The sequence below is a fragment of the Larus michahellis genome, chromosome 2, assembly GCF_964199755.1.
Source record: "Larus michahellis chromosome 2, bLarMic1.1, whole genome shotgun sequence".
Classification (NCBI taxonomy): domain Eukaryota; kingdom Metazoa; phylum Chordata; class Aves; order Charadriiformes; family Laridae; genus Larus; species Larus michahellis.
Window position 1 is genome coordinate 56,702,324 of NC_133897.1, and position 22,511 is coordinate 56,724,834.

The window sequence follows — 22,511 nt, forward strand, 5'->3', positions numbered from 1 at the left end:
TCATCCAGGTCATTGATGAATATGTTGAAGAGGACTGGACCCAGTACTGACCCCTGGGGAACACCACTCGTCACTGGTCTCCAACTAGACTCTGTGCCCCTAATCACAACCCTCTGAGCTCTATCTTTCAACCAGTTTTCTATCCACCCCACTGTCCATTCATCTAACCCACACTTCCTAAGCTTCCCTATGAGGATGCTGTGGGAGACCGTGTCAAACGCCTTGCTTAAGTCAAGGTAGACCACATCTACCGCCCTCCCCTCATCTATCCATCTAGTCATGCCATCGTAGAAGGCTATCAGATTAGTCAGACATGATTTCCCCTTGGTGAATCCATGCTGAGTACTTCTGATAGCTTTCTTTTCCTCCACATGCCTTGAGATGACACCCAGAACGAGCTGTTCCATCATCTTTCCAGGGATGGAGGTGAGGCTGACCGGCCTGTAGTTCCCCGGCTCCTCCTTCTTGCCTTTCTTGAAGACTGGAGTGACATTGGCTTTCCTCCAGTCCCCAGGCACCTCGCCTGTTCTCCAGGACTTTTCAAAGATGATGGAGAGGGGCCCAGCAATGACTTCTGCCAGCTCCCTCAGCACTCTCGGGTGCATCCCATCAGGGCCCATGGACTTGTGAATATCTAGATGATCTAATTGGTCCCTCACTCGCTCCTCCTCAACCCAAGGGAAGTCGTCTTCTTTCCCTGTTACTTTATTCAATGCCTGGGACTCCTGAGGGCTGGGCCGAGCAGAGAAGACCGAAGCAAAGAAGGCATTCAGTAACTCTGCCTTCTCCACATCCTCCGTCACCATGACTCCTGCCTCATTCAGCAGTGGGCCTACAACTTCTCTGGTCTTCCTTTTGCTTCCAATATACTTGTAGAAGCTCTTTTTGTTGTGCTTGATGTCCCTAGCCAGGTCTAATTCCAAGGCGGCCTTGGCTTTCCTTGTTTCATCCCTGCACGCTCTGGTGGCATTCTTGTAATCCTCCCAAGGGGTCAGTCCCTTCTTCCACTTATTATAAACTTCCTTCTTCCACTTGAGCTTTTTCTGAAGCTCCCTGCTCAACCATGCAGGTCTCCTGCGTCCCTTGGCCGATTTCTTTCTCTTAGGGATGCACCGATCCTGAGCTTGGAGGAAGTGGTCTTTGAATATCAACCAGCTTTCTTGAGCCCCTTTGCCTTCCAGAGCCCTAGCCCACGGGATCTCTCCAAGCAGTTTCTTGAAGAGGTCGAAGTTAGCCCTCCTGAAATCCAAGGTTGTAATTTTACTTCTTGTTGTTGTTTTGTGGATAGTACCCATGATCCTGAACTCAATCATTTCATGATCACTACAACCTAGGGTGCCCCCAACCTTAATGTCCTCCACCAATCCCTCTGTGTTTGTCAGTACCAGGTCTAGAAGTGCTCCTCTCCTTGTTGGCTCCTGTACCACCTGTGTCAAAAAGTTGTCATCAATGCACTGGAGGAGCCTCCTGGACTGTGCATGCCTGGCTGTGTGGTCTTCCCAGCAGATATCGGGGTGATTGAAGTCCCCCATGAGAACCAGGGCCTGCGCTTGCGAGGCTACCTTCAGTTGTCTGTAGAAAGCCTCATCAGTCTCCCCATCCTGATCAGGTGGCCTGTAATAAACACCCACAACAGTGTCCCTCATATTTGCCTGTCCCTTAATCCTCACCCATAAGCTCTCAACCCGCTCTTCATCCGCCCCTAGTGAGAGCTCGATGCATTCCAAATGCTCTCTCACATAGAGTGCAATTCCACCACCACGCCTTGCTGGTCTGTCTTTCCTGAAAAGGACATAGCCATCCATGACAGCATTCCAGTCATGCGAGTTGTCCCACCACGTCTCAGTAATTGCAATGAGATCATGGCCCCGCAACCGCACACAGACCTCCAGCTCTTCCTGCTTATTCCCCATGCTGCGTGCATTGGTGTATAAGCATTTCAGAGAGGGAGTTGTGTGTGTAGTTTTGACCCTTGAGATGTGGTATGCCTTCTGGCTTTCAGAAATACTGGCACACTGGCCCACGAGCGCTGAGCAACTACACCCTGGCACCTCACCAGCAAGCCCAGTACCATCCCCACCCCCCTTCAGATCTAGTTTAAAGCCCTCTCAATGAGCCCCGATAACTCTTGTCCTAGAACCCTTTTTCCCCTGGAGGTCAAGGTATTCCTGCCTGTTACCAGCAGGCCAGGCGTTTTGTAGATCAGGCCATGATCAAAGAACCCAAAGTCCTGCCGGCAGCACCAAGCTCGAAGCCAGGCATTGATCTGCTGGGTCCTTCTATTTAGCCCCTCATCATTCCCCGCAACTGGGGGAATAGACGAGAACACAACTTGCGCTCCCGATCCCTTGACCAGCCGTCCCAGGGTCTTGAAATCTTTCTTCATTGCCCTTGGACTTCTTCTTGTTACCTCGTCGCTGCCTACCTGAAAGAGCAAAAGTGGATAGTAGTCTGAGGGCCGTACCAGGGAAGGAAGCATCCTCTTCACGTCCTTGACCCGGGCCCCAGGGAGGCAGCAGACCTCCCTATGTACCGGGTCCGGCCTGCATATTGGGCCTTCTGTTCCTTTCAGTAATGAGTCACCTATGACAAGGACCCGTCTTTTCTTCTTTACCACAGAGGTTTTGATGCAGGGGGAGGTCTGACTAGACCTTGCTGACGGCTCCAGGGTAGGAGAAATAGGAGAAATATTGTGCTCGTCATCATCCAGGTTCCTCTGTAGAGCACTGTACCTGTTAAGTAATGGCACCTGGGAAGATGGGGTAGTCATCGGGCAGTCTCGAGTGCAGCGCCTGTTGCGCCGCGCAGGAACTTCCTGCCATTGCCCCCTGTCCTCCAGGTTACCGCCTTCAGTTGAGGTGAGAGAGGATATGGAGCTCTCTGTTGCAGGGGTTTTATCTGCCTGCTGGGTTTCTGTCATGGGATGCAGGATTCTGCTCCAGGAATCTATCTCCCTCTCGCATTCCCTGATGCTCCTCAACCTACTTACCTCCTCCCTGAGCTCCATGACTAATTGGAGAAGATCCTCTACCTGAGCACATCTCCTACAGGTATGCCCATCATTGCCATCCGACACTGGCGTAAGAGTAGGGCATACCCTACAGCCCGATGTCTGTGTGGTAGCATGTTCCCACAAGAGCTCCGTCTGAGAGGCGGCATCAGACCTGGTGGTTGTGGAGCTCATGGACGCCACAGTCATCTTGCGAGTAGTTACCATCACTACCTAGCCGGGTTAGCAGTCTTTCAGCTCTGTCCTGCACGAACTGCTGTGCAGACCGCTGTGATTGGACTGGTGTGTCACACCCTGCTTGGCCACCCCCTTCTCCAGCCCAGGAAGTACACTCTCGTTGTGGTGCACCTGGGTGATACCTCGGGTCACACCCAGGGAACGCCCACTTGCAGCTCGCTTGCTCAGTGTTTGCTCAGTGCGCAGCGACCTGGTCGCTGCGCTCCCAAAGGGTTTCTTTTATGAAGGGGGAGAGTGGTCCCACCCTCTGCTCGTTAACACCTGCCGCTGGGGGTGGTGGCTCCGCCCTCGGCTCCTCAGCTGTCCCCGCCCCCCAGAAGGGCCGGGTACCGGCTCGGGCTGGCCCCTTTTCCTGGCTTTAAAAGCCTCAAAAACGAGCCCCTGGCCGTTTCTTTGCCGCGATTTTCTTCCCCGGCACAGACTTACCTGCACTGGAGCTGATCTCCTCGGCAAAAAGATATAGATATATATATACACACACACACACAGACACATATAAATATGTGTATGTGTGTATATATATTTATGTGTGAGTACACACACTCTCCTCTATGTGGAGTTTTTATAAAACACCAAAACCCTGACCTCCCAAGAAAACTCCAAACAAAACTTTCAAAAGATACAAATAGTTTGTTTTATCAAGTTAATAGCATCATTATTAGTTATTGTTATTCAATTTAATGGCTGCTTTGGCATGCATGGCATCCTTTTTTGTTTCCTGAGCATAGACGTTGAGCGTATCTGGAATACATAGTATTCTAACTTAGGTCTGTGTTGTATTACTCTATGTTACTAGATGTTAATATATAAGTGATATCTTCAGAGGACTTGTAGGACAGAAAGCGTGAAATTGCAGTTGATGGTGGACTTAAAGCCCCATGGAGACTGAGCCCCATGGAGATTTGAGTTTTAAGAACATACAGTTCATTTGGGTCAGAGTCTGAGTCCAGTTACCCACAATCTCAGAGCCCTGGGTACCTTTGCTTTGTTCAGTGAGCATAAAAAAAAAAAGCACTATGCACAGACTGCTGCCTTTATGCATTAAAGACTGTTTCCAAGTGTCATGAAAACTTTAGCGGCAGAGCTGACACAGCACTTGTAGGATGCCTTAAAAATTCATGTACACTCTTAAACTGGGCTCAAGTCATTGTATCCTCATTTACCACCGTTGTCGTCCCACGTATGTTGCCAAGTCCAGAGGTATGGTGCTTTTTATGTTACAGTACTGTATGGTGTGCCCTTTTCCTTGGTGCCCTGCAGAAGATGATAATTCTTCAGTATGAAATGGACAACAACTCTTAAACCATTTTAGTCCATACAATCCCTGTAAATTGGAAAAAAAGTGAAAGCAATATACAAGTTGTAGCTGATTTCCTCTCTTGAATGAATTAAGCTAAGTCTGTGGTATTATCAGTTTGAAAAGTATTTATGTATGAACTGTGAAGGATTTAAAGAGAAAATAAAACCCCCTTAAATATATTGTTCATAAAGTCATACTATTAAAGAACAAATAGCTTGCTCTTATTGTGTTCCCCTTACTTTACTTTGGTCGCTTTATCTGCTGTCCTGCATAGAGGATTGGGACAGCTGTAGATCTGTCTGAGCTACTTCTGTTTTTACTAGCAAATGCTTTAGCTTTGTGGAAACTTGTATCTTCTTGAGAACCTTCTTGTGACAAATGCCTATTTTTTTTAATAACTTCCATGAAGTTATGTTCTGTTCACTTCTATGGAATTATGAATTAACAAACCAGCCAGCTGTTCACATTGAAACCCAGCAATGCCTATTTAGAATCTGGAGTCTGTTTCTGAATTTACTATAGTCCTACAGGTTCTTCACACAGCCACTTCAAAAATACTTAACAACATATTTTAAAATGCACCTTCACCGTATGCTGAACTTAGTTTCTGTAAATGTTACTAATGTCTCTTCCGTGCATCCAATTAAACTATTCATAATCTGTGTGCCATCTTGTCTGAATAAGAATCAGTTTCTGTCTGTCTTGTTAAATACTCACTGGGTTGGTAACTTCTTTGGCCTTAAATTCAGCTGAACAGCCTACATGCTAGAACAAAAATGCTTGCGATTGCTGTTAGGATGACACTAGTTTATAGAAACTGGTCTAATATACTGTATATATTAATCAGACGGCTACATGGTAGTTTCAGAGAATGTGGCTGATCAGCTGCAAATAACATTAAGCATAATCTAAAACATCTAGTTTCTTAAAAATGTGTGCATGAACATGTGTACCTGTCAGGGAATAGTTTCTTAAATTCCTGATGGGGCGGAAAACCTTAAGCAAAAAAGCTCTACAACTCCCCCAAGGCATAAATCTTTCTTTTAACATGTACTTCTCTTGCTTCAGGAGTTCTTAATTAATATTAGTCCTATTGAAACATGTATATGTATATCTTTTTATAACTTTTATACGAAAAAGATGATGTAACTTAAAGCCCGTCAATGTTATATGTTAATCTAACTTCAGCAGATTTTTGGAGTAGGTCAGTCATTTAGATGTGATGAAGAAAGGCACATTGCAGAGCTTGACAGCTCTATTCTAATTGAGGTGACTTTAAGATGTTAATTTTAACCCAGGAAAATTTTTGGGCTCCCTGTTTTGCTTCTGTGCAGGGGAAGTGAGGTATATGGCCTCTGTTACAGTAATTGTAATCAATTATTTTAAAATGAAAAACAGTTTGCAGATTTATTTCTAAGGTAGAGAAAGCGTGAAGGATAAGATGCATTCTTTCTCCCCCCTGCTTTTTCTCAAGCTAAGGTATAAAGGTGATGATTATTCTGTAAACTATTGTAAAGTCTTGGGAAGTTGATGTAATACTGATAATATGGTTATATTATAGTTTTGTCTAATTGCTTTAGAATTGTGACAGTTGTCTTTCTAGATACTCAGCATCTCTAATACATAGTTTGCAGAGATGCACGGTCTTAACAGGCCAAAAAATATCTCACCAGGTTTGTAACTTTTCTTTTGTCACAAGGACTAGAGCTATTTTTATTAGTGAGATTTTTAAATTGTTACATGAAGAATCTCTTGGACTTTTGGAAGCTCATTAACAAATCTTACTCATCCTTTTCTTTTCTAAAGCTTGCAGCAGTGTCTGATGTTTTTGTGGAAAACTACGTTCCTGGGAAACTGGCTGAAATGGGTCTAGGTTATGAAGACGTGAAAAAGATTGCTCCTCACATAGTGTACTGTTCAATAACAGGTATTGTAATTTCAACTCCTTGTGTTCCTTTATTCCCATCAATGTGTTATAAAAGTCACATGGTTATATAGAAGTATATTATCTGGTATCAGTTAAGATAAATTGAAAGAGTGAATTTAACTGCTCAATTCAAAAACGGTTATATAAAAATTAGGAGGCAGCAACCATGTCAGCAGCTTATAAGTTGGTCAACAGTGGCATTACCGTGCCGGCCTGGCATGCTCCAATTGACTTCAGGGGAGCCGGGATTGACTGGGCTTCTTCTGTTTTGCTTTGAATTGTTTGGTAACTCAGATTTTTTTTTTTTCCTCTCAGCAGTTTTACTGTACCAGTTTACATATTGCAGGTTTCCAGTCTGTGTTCTTTACTGCCCTGAAGCATCTCTCTCTCTTCAGAATTATGCAGTTACGTGCTTATCGAAGTTTTATGTTATTTTGCTGCAGTCTATTGCCTTGTAAATGAAATGGCAGAGTTACAGGTACTTTATAAATGCTGGGAAGAATGCAAAGAAAGTGGACATATGAATATCAGGAACTGCATACATATAAAAATAATTTTAAGTCTGAGAAATTGCCTATACAAAAAAAACCCAACAAAAACCACCCCAAAAATCTAGAGTAAGCACTAAAATTAAAGGATCTATGCATGTAAATTCTACTGTTAAATACAATTAAATTAAAATATAGAAGTTACAAATGTTTTTAGACTAGTTTAAAGTCTTAGTTACAAACGTGTTATGCGTCTGAATTTCTGAAGAATAAATGGCTTTGGCTTTTTAGTTTCTGGGTATTGATGTCATTTAATAGGACCCCAGTAGCTTTTTAGTCTGTTGTGATGTATTTATCATGTTTGTGTGGCGAATGTGTGAAGAAGACAAGAGCAGAAATGCAATTATATTCAGGGCTTGCTGATAATATCTTTGTTTAAATACAGTTTTAGGTTGTTCAGTGGCTAGTTACAACAATAACAAATAACAACAAAATAACAACAATAATAATAATGGTAAAAGAATAGACAAGACACAAGTCACTCTCACTGCCCAGTGAACTGGTTGCCTAGCCTGACTCGAGCAGAGATCGCGGATTTCCTCCCCGGGCCAAAGCCCATTTATATACTAAGCATGATGGCTATGGTACAGAATATTCCATTGCCCATTCCATTGCTCTGCCTATGCTCCTCATCTTCTATTGGAAGCTGAAAAAATTGTAATTGTAATTTATTTGTATCTAAATAGAACAGTTTTGTGCTGTGGTTGACTCTACTACATTCAAAATGCACTTTTTTCTTTTTCCTTTCTATTTCTATTTGTGAGAGGGGACAGGCAGAAAGGTTTGATGTAGTAACGTTTAGCTTTAAAAAAAAAAAAAAATCCAAAATCAGCGATAAGGAGATCAAGTTGTTAAAATAACTTGCTGATAAAAACTGCTTAGATGAGCAGCTCAGATTAAAACACGAATGCCTATGGAAAGAGACCAAGACAACTTTTTGTTTGTTTTTCCATCATAAAGATGGCTAGACAAACAGCAAAGGAGGTAGGTAAAAGCATTAAACCATCTTTATGGCAATGAAGTTATGTACACTACTGTTTATTATGGGGGAAGTTAGGGAGTTTCCATACTTGAGCCATCTTCTGCAAGGGATCAATTTGAGAAACTTTGTTAATCTGAATATCCAATATAAAAGGGTTTTATAACAAATTGGTAAATAAATATTTATAAATCACTTGTAGCAGTATATCCAAGCAAGGTGAATTTTTGGTCCGATCCTGTGTAGTTATTAAGACATGTCATAACTTTGCTAGTGAAAACATACACACACACAAAAGTAACTGAACACGTCAAGCTGTTCATGTAAACATAGGAATTAATTCACTTTCCTTTTCTGAAGCAAACATGGGATCTAATTGTCAATCCTGTGCTTTTGCAAGGCACCTCTCACCCACGTTGCTTTACTATTCATGGTGTTCAAGTGCTTTTCTTCTGAGTTTCTGAATGTGGAGGCTATCATATCAAAATAGTGGGACTCTGGGCACAGAAATTTGTCTGTAAGAAGTGTCTTGGATGTTTTAACCCTGGGCATTGCAACATTTGACCCAAAAAGCAGGTTTATGTAAGTTGAGGCATCTGAGTTGGATGTCTGGTTTTGTGAGAGGTTGGCACAGAAAGCAGGTAACTGCTGAAGGGCCGTCAAGAAGTGCTCAGTTTCCCTGACTCAGGACTGGAGCTATGCTTTATGACAATGTAAAAGGATAAGGATTGGTATTGAAGTGGAATGAACTGAGACATGCTGAATCTAGTAGGTTCCTGAGAGCTCAGATGTAATATTTCAGATAAGTTGGTTTTTTTTTTTTGGTAATGCCATAGAAAGCTATGTGTATATAAAATGCCTAGCTAGGGATATGGAAAATATGAATTAAGGAAGATACAAAGAGAAATATTGTTTATCAGATGTGAGGGATGTGCTGGCTTAGAATGTTGAATTAAATGGACTAGTTGTCTTCCCAAATGTTGAAAGCTGTTGAGACAAATTATCTTGGTTACAGGAACCCCTTTTACATCTAAACAGTCGGATTTCATCCATCATTTGGCATCTTACAGGCTGTACAAGGGATAATAGAAATATGTTAGTTCTCAAGCCCTTTCTGGTGTGTGAGTCCTGTGAAGGATAATGGATACACAATATAACATGAATTATGTTCTGAGGCCTTTGAACAGAGGATCGGAATGGTTTATGCTGTTTAACTCAGCCACTTTTGAATATGTTTTTTTAAGGGTGTATTTTATGTTTCATAGCTGTTGTTAACAGACAAAATTATGATGGTCATTGTTAATGACTATCACGAACTGTATTATATTTTAGATGTGATAATATGTAGAGACAGACATTTTTGGGATAACATTTGATAATAAGTAAGCAAGAAATAAACACGTCCAGTATGTCAGAATTGGAGTATTTTTCCAACTTCAATTTTTATTTTTCTTGTTTTTTCTTGTTAGTCAGTATACATGCTGAAGACATTAGAGCTGATTAATTTAATAAATTACAAATAATTACTGGACACTACTTCCCTTATCCATTTAGTTAACTCATTAATGAGATTGGATATCATCTGGAATGTTTCGGTTTATTTTTGGAACCGTATTACCTTTCAAGTTTAAACTTCATAGGTATGGAATGCAATCAATAAACAAGTAATTTGAAGGAATCAATTTCACCCTACAGCATAACTTGTATAGCAGCTGTGATCAAGATGTCTTTAAGTTTCTTGAGGTTTTTTTTGTCTCATTCAGTTATTGAATGCAAGTATAAACAAATCAAATTGGATATTAAAACTTTTCTAATTTTAGGGGCCATCCAAAAATATGGAAAGTAATTTCCTGACTCTAGACTGTACTGTATCCTTCCTTTGTACTACTCCAGAGAGAGTGTGCTCAAATAGTTGTCATTCTTATCATTGTCATGGTTGTTACACTTTGGAGGACTGGTGCTTTCACTTTTTAAAGACTGCTATTTGTGACAAGATTTGTGTGAAAATACAGGTCTTGCATTTGTCTTCAGATCTCAGAGTTGTTAATTGATAGTCAGCATTAACTGATAGTCTTGCCTTCTTAAGGGCCCACCTTCTAGAACATTTTTTTATGCCAGTCGTTCAGCGCCCACTGGCTGCATTTTGCGTTTGTCGTTACCCTGATAGTAGCCATTACCTGGCTACTGGATTAGGTTATTTGCCACATCCTTTAAGTGGTTCAGATGCTGAATCAGTGCACTCATTGTGGTGCTGTACTTATGTGTCCTGTTACATAGGAATTTGTATTTCATACTGCTTGGTGTTGTGCCAGGTAGGGCTGGTCTGCCTTTGGAGTATATTGCGCTGGTCACGTAGTCATGAATGGTTCATATGTACCATCTGTGTGTATGTACGTGTGTGTGTGTGTGATATATATATATATATATATATATATATAACACCACCTTTATTCCATTAAACTTACTCTTCCTTCTGGATGGTAGGTAAAATATCATAGAGATGTTATCAGTTTACTCTTCATTTATTATTTCCTTTGGACTCCTTGCTTTAAGTTGTGGAACCACCATGAAATCTAGTCTAATCAATCCCAATTCTAGTACTATATGGTTCCTCCTAGCCTCCTTTTCTCCTCTCCTCTGGTGACCTACAGACTAGTATTTCTGTTCTTCTCATCCTCTCACCTACATGATGCCTTTGTGCCCTCTTCTTGGTCTTTTTGTCAGATCTGTTTCCCTTCCATCTAGGTCTCTACCCTCCTCCTGCCCTTTCCTAGCCATAATTGCCCAGCTCAGACTCTTCCCCTCTCCAGTTCAGTTCCTCACTAAACATCAGTTTCCCTTACCTCGTATTTTTCTACCAACTTCCTTTTCCGGCTAATTGTGTTCTCTGGTACTTCAGAACCTTCATTCTAACCTGTTTTTTTCCTGTTTCTCTTTTTCTACATTGTAGTGCTAGTACGAATTGAGCAGATTTCTATTCTTGATCCTTGTGTTGCTATCCTCACGTGCAATAACTGTGAACAGTAAATATAAATAAAAACTAGGCTAGAGCATGCTCAGTTGGTCTATGGGGACAGCCTCCATACGCATGTCAGAACAAACTGTTGGGATGTGTGATATGATGGAGGATGGACTTCATGGATTGAATCTTTGGAGACTTTAGCCTTGAAGCACTAACAAATATTTCCTTGGAGAGTGTATATTTGCCAGCCCCCATGATACCTTAAAGCTGGATTTGAGGATTTTCTAGTGGAAATAAAAAATAACAGCAATAATAAAAAAGCATAGCTATGACAGAAAGGTCTCCCGTTCTTTCAATTCTTCATTCTAAAGAACAGAAATTCTTAGGGTTTTAAGCAAACAGCTGTAAATTATTTTTTCTAATGTAGCAAAACAAACCTGCTTCCCTCCCTGGTTTTGTGCTTAAGAACAGCAGAAACGTTCTGTGAGAAATCATGAAAACCTTCAAAATTCTCATTCTTATACAGCTTAAAGATCAAGCTTGGACTCTGTTACATAAAATGTTTTTTGTTAATGGAACATATATGGAGGTGACTGAATAGGCACATATTGTAGCAGAATGTAAAATGTGGAAGACAAGTTCCTTAGAAGTCAGAAGATATGCTATTTTATAACTTATCCAGAGTTGAGCAATTTTTCTTAAATGCAGGAATAATGTTTGTGTGGAATTGCCTCTTTCTAAACTTTGGACTGTTGCAAATTGTTACTGATAGTAAAATGAAATACAGTGTAATTTTTCAGAAAGTCTAGGTTCATATGTAGGTGAAGAGTTTAGAGACAGGTAAGCCAGATGCTGTCTCCTTTATGGCATTTTGGAAGTCGTCATTAGCAAACTGAGTTCCTTATCCAAACAGCTCAGATTGAATGTATCCAGCCCTGCAGTGGCTGTTGCAGGGTTGCGAGGATATCCAGGACAATTCCCAACGTTCCTGCTGCTTTGAATGCTCTTGAGCTCCAAATTGTCTGTTCTCGCTCACAAGTTGGCTTTGCTGATGAGAGTAATCTTAGAATGAGTTTAAATGTAATATGTTTTGACAGTTCTGTGGTTGAGATTGGTTTAAGTTTTTTAAAAATTGGCTGGTTAAAGTAAATCATGTACGGGTCACAAGGGAGGGACCATTTGTTGCTATCGGAATGGTCTGTGTAGTGCTTCCAACTAAGAGAGTCATAGTTTATTTCTGAACAGGAGGGGGCACTGTTTAAAAGGACAACATTGTTTTCAAATCAAACCACTTTTTTTTTCCCCCCTTTCTTAAAGCCTCTGAAGGCAATATGTTTTGAAAGAATTTTGTAGTTTGTTTATGAATGATGAAAGCTATTCCTCTCAGGTTCTCTGCCCGATCTCCTTGCTAATTTGAGTGAATTGTGCTTACTCTTCTCCTGTGTACAGGTTTTGCTGAAGATAGTGTTCCTCAGCATTTTTTTCTGTCTTCTCCCTTTCTTTCCTCCTCCTTTTCTAGGAAGTAACACTTTGTGTTATATGCAGGTTGCTTTGTATGTTGCTTGTGGCATTACAAAATCTTGTTTCAATAGTTTGTTTTCTGTCATTTCGTTTCTTAACATACCGATGTGATACTTAGTTTTCTGCCTTTTAAAGAAATCTTACTCCTATAAAGAATTTTTGGTGTATTTATGCGTGAAAAAAAATTGAATACATAATGATAATCGTAGAAAACCATAGAAATATTCTTAGTTCAACCAAAAGAAACTACAAAGATAAGATTTTTGGGATTGTTATTTTTATTAACTTTGTATTACTCTAAAAGATTACCTTTTTTTGGGATTTGCAGTCTCTACCCCAAAGAACTTAGTCTTAACTCTGAACTTACAAATACTTTGACTGTAGTAAACTATTAATTTGTTTGTTGGCAAACAGTATTGTAAAAAGACAAACATGAGGTGGAAAAGAATGGCAAAAGGTTTATAGAAGAGGTTTTGTGTGTCATCAGAGTTTCATATAGGTCTAAATCTGAAATAGTTGTATATGCAGCTTTTATTTAATGTACCTAAAGTTGTTATGATCCATAAATGAATACTTTTCATCAAAAATAATAAGTAAGTCTTAGATATCTCTAGGTGATTCTGATGAATCCATGAGAAGGAAAATAGTTCTTCACTCCAGCCATCTAGATAAAAGTAGTAATAACTCAAAAGAACCGTCATTTGGTACTTCCCAGTACATCTTGTTTTGTACTGATAATTTGTAGCATCTTCTCATGGGAAGATGCAATGTTATAATTTTTGATGCATATTCTACTTTGCCTCTAGTATTTTCACAACAGGAAAGAAGCCAACCACAGCGTGTTTTTCTGAGCAAAGGCTAGCCAAAGTGTTCTTCAAATCCTCTAATTTGTGAACTAACTGTGGTAAAATGTGGAATTGCCTTGGATTAGGTACAGTTTGTAGACTCCCTCTTACCAAATGATTCTGGCCTATAAAATTATAGGTAACTTGGAGTGTCTGTGTCTTTGTGCCCACTCCTTCCCCTGACAATTGATGTTCTTGTGGTTTCTATATTGTTATAATCTGGATATAATTGCCTTTTACAAATTGATAGATTACGGGCCAACAAAATGACAGCTCCTACTTAAAAAAGTTGGTGTGTATTTCATAATGTGATATAATTTGGCAAAATAAGTTCTTGATGCTCTAAATTATTTATTGATAGCATACAAGTACGAAACTAAGTTGTATTCAGAAGCTGACTCAAGCAATGGTTGCTGTTGTCACTAAATAATAGGAACTATAGAAATAGTCTTGATCCTTAATCTGTTCAAAAGTTGTTACAATTTGTCACCCAAAATTACTAAAAAGAGGATTTTTTTTTTAATTGCAAGACAACAAAATGATCCTAAATCTAGGCACAACAAATTGGGGGGGTGAGGGGATGGCGGGGAGAAAAAAGGCAAAAAAAACCCTGAATAGCAAAATATGTAGGCTGGTTGAGCCAAATAGGCCAAATAGCCAGTGCAAGCAGGATGATGTGCAGAATGAAACGGAAATTAGGAGAATTAAGTGAGAATTTAAAGAGTTACATCAGTCTTCTAAATATATTAAAAGCAGGAACAACGTGGAGAATGAGGCAATTAAGGAAACTGGAAACTGCAAAAAAGAGGATTGGTGTCCTGGTACCAGTCTTCAGTAAAAGATGTTCATAGAGAAATTTTCAACATATGTATTGTTTTCTGATAATAGAAGATACTGCACTGTCAGAGACAGATATGTCAAAAGAGGCATTGTCAGAACAAACTGAGTAGTTCTTGATTTGGTCTAAGAACAAGAAGGCAGATCTGGAAAATTGTGAACATTATACTCCTCTTAAATAAACACAAAGATCACATGTTTTTGAGTCTTGAGGTATGAACTCAAGTCTTGTGGTATGTGAGTCGTGAGGTATGAGGTATAGAATCATTCTATGATTCTGTAACTTAAGTGCTGACAGTGACTGAATAAAGCATTTGGAGAAGAAAAAATGTGAAGCTTCTACCTGAGCTTGATTTGATGAAAACAGAGCCTTCCAGCATGGGAAAAGGAAATCAAGCCTCTCCAATCTGTTAGTTTTTGCATCATGCAGTTGGAAGATGGATGGATTACAGACTTCATCTGTTATTTTTTTTGATAGCTCAAAGTTGTCTGTGAGTGGGCAGCTAAGAGAAGTTAGTAATCAGGGTATAGAGATAAAATAGTCCGTGAGAACGTTTTTTTGAGGAGCTGAGTAGCAAGCTTTGCTGGATTTGTGGAGACACAAATCATTATTGGGACAATATAACTACCTGTCTATAACATGGTAGTAAACCTTGTGCTATGTATTTTGACTGTAGTAAAGTTTTTGACACTCATACATCATGCTTTCATAGAGCAGCTAAGGAAATGTGATATACAGGAAATAATAAAAAAAATTATTCAAGAGTGATCAAAAACTCCCTGATATCTTAGCTCTCGTGTTTTATAAAGAATAACTATTGGTATTTCGTGGTTGACCTGGAAGGCAATACCTCAGAACTGATGTTGCTGGATATTTTGTTTCTCAAAATAGATGGTGGAATAGAACGTGGATGACCCCAAAATCCTCATGTGAGCATGAGCTACAGGATGTTTCTGTGTTTTAGAGTTGAGGGGCAGGAGGAATCTGGAGCTGACTTACAGGTAGAAGACATAACTTCCGTTACAGCCTTATACTCTCCTTTATATTTTTTTTTTTTGGTGGTGTTTGGCTAACTCAGGAGAGTCATGGAGGGCTGGCCTCAGCAACTCTGCTCAGTTTTTCTTCCTGAAGCCAGTGATTTAAAACATTCCCAACAATCCCTGTGTCAGCACAGCCCCGTGGGCAGTCATGTGATGAAGTCCTGCTGTAAAAGCTGCAGTTTAATGGCTGGAGAGCTTCATGCAGCTCTGAAGGCCCACCAAGCTGAAAGGGAGTAAATTCATACAGCAGGATTAGAATTAAAAATTACTTTGTCCAAATTGTTTACACCAATAAAAGAGCAAGGGTAGAATTAAAGGTTGGGGGAAGTCCAATGTACTGTGTTTAATCAGAAATAGTCGAGTCCTTTTAAAATAGTATGGGGAACATTAGGTTAGAGAAGCGTTCTCAGAAGACTTGATGGTAATGGTGGGGCAAGATTGAAGTTGGAACATAAGTGATGTCATGTTGTTAGATGAAAGACTAGTATACTGGATTATTTAAAGACAAATATGGCCTAAATGACTGTCTCTGCCCTGCTTCACATTGGTAACGTCTCAGTTGGAAGGCTAAGTCTACTTCTGGGTACCGTATTTCAGAAATTATGTGGACAACTGAAGAGAGTTGCGAGAAGAACAATCTATAGGTGAAAAACATTGCATATGAAAGGTATCTTGGAAACCTCAATTTTTTTTCCTAAAAAATATGAATAAAATAAACGGTGCTGTGATCAGAAGGAACTACTGTGACCATCTAACCATCGCTTCCTTAAGTATTCCGTGCATTTTCACATAGTAGTTCTTAAATGAAGATCCTGATAGCATGTGAAAACATAAAAAAATAAAAAATAAAAATCCTTGCTTAATGTGTAGAAGTAGCCAGAATGTTAGTTGGTATTCAAAGAATGAGAGCGTTAAGAAAAGAAAATCTTAAGAAAAATTTTGGTATCTAGTAATTAGTAATAAGAGTTCATACATGATAGAGAAGTGGCTTGTCTTTGTTTTCCAGAGAGTTAAGTAATTGGGAATACAAGAGCAGCATAGAAAATAATAAATTATACAATTACACGATTAGCCATTTTCTTTCTCAAGAGTAGTAAATAAAGGCATCCCATGGAGCTGGAAGACTGTGTCCTTAAAATTGGTAGTGCATTGCAGAGAAAATGTTGTCTTTTAATATTTTGCAGAGTTTGCTGCCTTATGTTCTTAAGAGCAAGATGCTAGCAGAATTAAAAATGAAGGAGTAGACAATTATATAGATCAGGAGAACAGGCAAAATTATTAAGATATTCACTCAGGGGGCTTGGAACAAGCCAGCAGATAACTACTGACTTCTTCAAATACCAAACTAAGTGGTGTCAGCTATTTGTACACTTCAGGATCAACATGTGAAAGAAACTTAATAAATTTAATTATGGTCTTATTTTGAGGAGGGTAGGTTATAGTATGACTTTGCAGGTTTTAGATACATATAGAGGTTAATTGCATACCTCAGTGTTTTTCTGCCCTGCGTTGATGTGCTGCTTTGTAATTCTCAGTGGAAACTACATGTTTGCATAGATTGGTAACCGGTACCTTTTGCAGTAAAGAACTAGCTTTAGTTTAAAATATGCAGCAGGAGTTTTAAGAGGTTATTATGCTTCTCATATGTAATTACTTTATCTGAGGTGGCCATCAACACATAATAAAATGTACTGATGCTTTTAAGACTATATTAATTCTAAATATGAATTTATCCAATAATTGGGAACAGTTTTCATTTATAAAGCACAAGGTTTAAACACTGTAGGGCAATAGACTCATAAAGAAGTTAAACGAGAAGTTAGGATTGGAAGTTTGCTTGATGTAAATCAAAGCCAAGGAGCTAGTTCTCCTTGTGTTGCCAGGGAGTAGGACAAGTTTTTCAAACTATCATTCCTTCTTGTGTTCACCATATGAATGAAGTATCTAAAGAATCTGATGTGACAATTTTAATCTCTTCTTGTATTATACTGTGTTTGCAAGCAGGATTTCTACAATTTTATATTTGGAAAAAACTTAACGTGAAAGAGGTAGAGGTTTGCGTTATCTTATGAGTCCAAGGTACCTGATTTCTTTCTAGACATCTAAACAGATTTGTGCCTTGCCCTGAAAAACTTCTAGTCATATGTCATTTGAGTATCCCAGTTGTGTCAATTTTTCCTTTTGGCTGCACCATCAAACCAGAAAACTTTAATGTAAAAAGGCAAAGTTTGCTTATGTGAGGAAATTAATTGGCAGAAATGCAGATGTCTAAATACTGCTTTGATGATTTTAAAGTACTCTTTTCATTAGAATTTAGAAAAAAATCACTTGTTTCCATGAATGAAGAAATTATTCTTCTCGTTTCTAAGAATAAAGCAATCAATCACTATGGCAGTGCGTTGGTATATCAGTGGTGGTCTTACGCGGTCTCTAGTTCTGATGGTAAATTCCCTGAGAGAACAACTTTGATATGTTTATGTAGCTTCTTCCCTTTACAAAAGTGAACTTTTTCAGGTCAGTCAGAATACATTTACATCCCTTGATAGTATTGTGTAGGAAAAAAAAATGGAGCTATCTGTAAACCAGCATGGTAAATTGGCCTTAGAGTATTGTTACAGCAGCATTTCTTTTGTGACCTAACTGGTTGAGTCATTTATCATGGTGTAGCAGTATGTGCTGTTTATGTACTCAAAGTACTTCTTTAGGACCAAAAGATGATTTGTGTAAACGCAAAATGTTGGGAAGGAGACTTTGAAAAGAGATATCCATTGATTTAAAGGGAGATGGCGCTATAGCTGAGGTTTCTGAAAATTGCCCTTACGAATTTAGGGACTATCATGGTTTAAGGACTTGGGTCATTTTGGTAGTAAATATTAAGATAGTATTGTGCCTCTACTTCACTCTATCCTGTAGAAAGTCACCTGTAAAGTCCCCAAACGTCCTTTTGCTTGGCATGAGACCCATTCCAGGAGAGTCTGCTGCCTTAGGATTGTCATTTTGTGGCCAGCATTTCTTCCCAGAGTGAAATATTTAGTATACAGAGTATGCACTGCAATCCTAACCACATGAAATTTAATTTTTGTAAATGTTATTTATATATAAAATAAAGCAAATATTGTTAGAACCTTCCATCAGTTAACTGCTTTATTCAGAAATAAGTGATGAGGACCAGTGGGAGCTTTTAATTTCTTTTCCCAGCCTGTGGTGCCAATTTACTATCCTACTGAAGCACAGCTACACCAGCAGGGGGTTCTTTCTGATGCTGTACAAGGAACTTGATCTTCATTTCTGCTGCTTATGAAGACCTCCTAAATCTTTCCTCCTGTCTCTTTTGTATCATAGGTGATCCATCTGCAAAGAGGTGTTTACCTCTTTTGCTTTTCTGGACACAAATGAAAAACATTATATGAGTGTGTTAGACCCTGTGTATTTTTTTTTTTCCCCCCATACTGGGCTTACTGATCTATTTAATGTTTTTTCTTGATAAGGAGTTATTTTGTAATAATTTTTACTTTTACTGAAAAAGGAAAAAATACTAATTCTGAGGAAGACTGGGAAACAATGACTTGACTGTTAATCAGACTTGCAAACAGATGACAAATAATGGTATTACTTTGAATTCTACTTTATTGTTCACGTCTTGTAATACTTTTTTTTAAGGGTCATATGTTTTAGAAACTTGATTAATAGGATTTGAATTTTTGGGATTGCTTGTTAAAATATTGTAATGTTCAAAATCCTCACAGATTTTTTTTTTTGGTTTGTTCTTGTTTATGTTGTATTTAAGTAAGTTGAACATGTCTGTTTAGTATAAGCACCTGCAACTTGCAAAGGATTTCTGTGTGTCTTATGCCTAAACAGTCGATTTGGGAAATGTCACATAACTTTACCTCTCAATTCTATCATGCTTTAAAGATGAACTGTATAAACAAACTTAAAACCATATCTACTTATTCAGGAAGACTGTCATCTGCAAACTCTTGGAAGCTGGGATAGTGCTCAAGAAAAATATTAGATAGGCTCATCCTGTTCATATTGGCATCTGTTTTTCTCCATTCCTGGAGACAGAATATGTGGCTGGCCGGGCCTTGAGTCTGATCTAGTGTATTTGTTTTCATATTCCTGTACTACTCTGCTTTTCTTACACCTTTTAGCACAGGTCAGACAACACAAGGACAGATTTGCTGTGCTCCGGTCCCTCCAGAGTGTTATCAATAGAGCTGTTGCCCAAATACCAATTGCAGGACTAAATCCTGTTAAATACACCTTTATAACCCATTTGGAGAACATGAGTTTCCAAAAGGTCGCAGAATAAAATGTGAACCAACAAGGTTTGACAGAGGTGTGTTGCAGAGTGATTCAGCTTGGTAGCTCTTAATTGGAGGAGAAGCGAAATGGACTTGACTTTTGGGATCTTTATGTTTTTCTAGTGGTGATAGCAACGATGCTTTTTAACCTGTATTATATACAAAAAGTGTGTATTTGGTTCAGGAGTGATTGAAATATAAGTATCACAAAGGTGCATTTTTAGGGTGTTTCAGAATAAAACCAAACTTTAAAGACACCTTCTAGTACAGGACTGATGTAGTTATGCTCTGTCAAGATGCAGAACCAAAGGATAATTTTCTTGCGTAAAACAAATTCGTGTTGCTGGTGGGTTTATATGTTTTTCTCTGCTGCTTGCAAAATTAGGATACTGGGGTCCCAAACAGGCCTATTCAAAAGAGGAGGCTTCTGCAAAATTCAGCTGGTTGACAAACTCTTGTGGAACTGAGCATGAGGCTGTTTTCTCTACAACAGGCTTTTGTCAGCACAGCTGTGCTGGTCAAGAATGTGAAGAGGTGTGAACACTGACTATTTAGCTGTTTTGGCAGAAGCCATTAACAAATATCTTTTTATATTGACAAAACTTTTCTTTTGCTGGTAAAATTGGTCTGCTCAGATATATTTCTGTAAATGGTTTTACATTTTAGCATGAAGTATAATTTGGTCCAGAAAGCCATTTGTGCTCTGTATTGGCAGTGCTTTGCCAGCATATGGTGTGTTGTTACCTAGAGAGTACTAAAAGACTCTGGCATCAACACAGACCAAACTTCCAAAATGTATCAGCAATCCAAACTAACATGAAAAGGGTGGAAGCTGAAAGGTGGAGTGTTGAAATAAAGGTTGCTGAGAAACAGATGGGAGCTGACAGGACTGCTTCTCCGTTGGCAGGATTGATATCCTTGCATGATTCAAGATCTGCTGTGCACCTCCAGGAAGGTGGGCTTTTTAGCTGAGTGACGCTAAATCTTTGAGTTTGTGCTGTTTCTGTCATCAGCACACCACCAGCAGATAGAGTGCTTTTATTTTCTTTTTTTCTTTCTCTGTAAGTGAGTGAGCTAGCCTTTTGCACTGGCATTAAGCATCCTAGCAGGAGGGCTCTGCTGTTTTTTCCACTGTTATTCTTCAGTCACACATAGCCTGAATGTCCAAAATAGTGTGAGTTTAGGAATAAGAAAGAGTTGAAAATGAGTGCTATTCTGAAACACTGTGTTCCCATTCCTTGTTCAATATGAAGCATATACAAAGTTTAATGAACAAGTCATAACTCTTCCTTGCTTTAAAATTAAGTATTGACTTTCAGCTGTGCATGGAAGTAATAGTTTTCTTATGACTTCATGCTTATTCCTTGTTCTTTCATCTAAATAGCACCCTGAAATTAGCAGTATTTTGTATAAAATCTGAAACTTCAGGATTTTGGACTCTGTCCTAATGAAGAATACCATAGCAGACAGAGAGCCTGTGAATCGTAACATTTGACACTGGGTTAGTTTACAGTGAATGAAACCAGATTAGGCACTGAAATCCTGGATATGAACAGCATAGCAACACAGTACAATTGTGGAGACACTTACTGATGGTTTAATGTTTATTTTTCAGTAGCTATTATACTTGGACTGATGCCTAGCGAAGTTAACAGAAATAAAGCTGGAAGATTTTAGGCAGCTTGAGAAGCCTTGCAATAGGCTTTTGTAAAGCAGTATTTATTGTGTTTGAGTTCTAATATTCTAAAGAGGACACCCAAGAAAATGGCACCAAACACTTTGTTAGTACTAAAGATTTCTCTGCTGGTTTCCAAATGAAATATTTTTCAGGGAATTTCCTGTCTTGTAGCCGCCTTCTCTGCTTTATGTTGTTTTATTAATCTTTTTTTCCCTCACCTAATGGACTTTTTTCATATGAAAAAAAATGTTGAGATTTTGAGATTTCACCAAAGAAATCAATATGACTTATTAAAATGATGTGAAGATCCAATGTCTTTGTTGTGCCTATTCAAGGTATTTTCTGTGGGTGTTGTTAGATTGGCAGAAAGACTGTAAGTAGCTGGTGTTGACCTGAAAATGTTTCCCAGTAAGCATATGGTCTTCATTACTTGTGTTTTTAAAATACTGTGATAAAATAAAACACTTTGTCAGTAGCTAACAAAAAAAAAAGAAAACAGTTTTGGGTGTAGAAGACACGAACTATTGAAAAATAGCCTGTATTTTGTCATTTTTAGAAACCAAAATGGTGGCGGTACCTGGCACTCTTCCATGTACTTGAACATTAAAAGCATTCTGTATCCCAGTGTTTATGTCAGAGTTGGCTGGAACCCACTGATCTGCAAGTTGTCTTGTAGAAGAAACTTTGTCATTGGAAGTTGTAGATGTTACTGCAAAGTAAGGTTATAATGAGAATAGGTTTGTGGATAACAGCCTTCCCCTAAGTAAAAATTCTTGTAAAGGGAAGAGAATAATCTGTTTGTGATACACGGGACAAGAAGTAACTGTTAGAATTTCAGCAAGAAAGATTCCAATTAAACATTAAGAAAAGCTTTCTAATAGATAGTATGATTTGTTGTCCAGGTGTAGAGTCCGTGTAGATATTGCAAAGTCAGCGTAGGGGTACATAGTGCCGTTATGATCATATCTTGCAGTGAACCCTGACGACCTTTTCAAGAAGAGAAAGGGAGGCCAAAATTTTCTAACCTCTTTTAAAAGAGTATGTCTTTCAAAATAATTTTATGGAACTGCAACTACAAGGTGCTTACTCATATAAAATAATATTGTTTGTACAATAAGAAGGGGTATTATGTATCATGTACCTGCTCAGGGTATATAGTATGTGACTGTTCATCAGTTTCTTTTATTTCTGTCAAATTAAAGTAATTATCTTAAGATATAAGGGAGTGAATTTGGTATTGAATCCTAACTTCTTTTAACATTCAAACTGAAAAACCTAAATATAGTAAAATACACGGTCTGGAAGTAAAGATACCATCT

At 38.8% G+C, this 22,511-nt stretch overlaps 1 protein-coding gene across 9 annotated transcripts in view; it reads left to right on the top strand.

Moving 5' to 3' along the window:
• The window catches only part of SUGCT (succinyl-CoA:glutarate-CoA transferase), a 336,115-nt gene that overhangs the window by 12,620 nt on the left and 300,984 nt on the right, over positions 1-22,511 (top strand). For all 9 annotated transcript variants that reach the window (XR_012585571.1, XR_012585572.1, XM_074575598.1 and 6 more), the window contains one exon: positions 6,354-6,474. Coding sequence is in view for 7 of the 9 variants with exons in the window: in XM_074575598.1 (XP_074431699.1) it covers positions 6,354-6,474 (121 nt within the window). In the remaining 2 variants the exon portion in view is untranslated. The remainder of the gene's footprint in view (positions 1-6,353; positions 6,475-22,511) is intronic.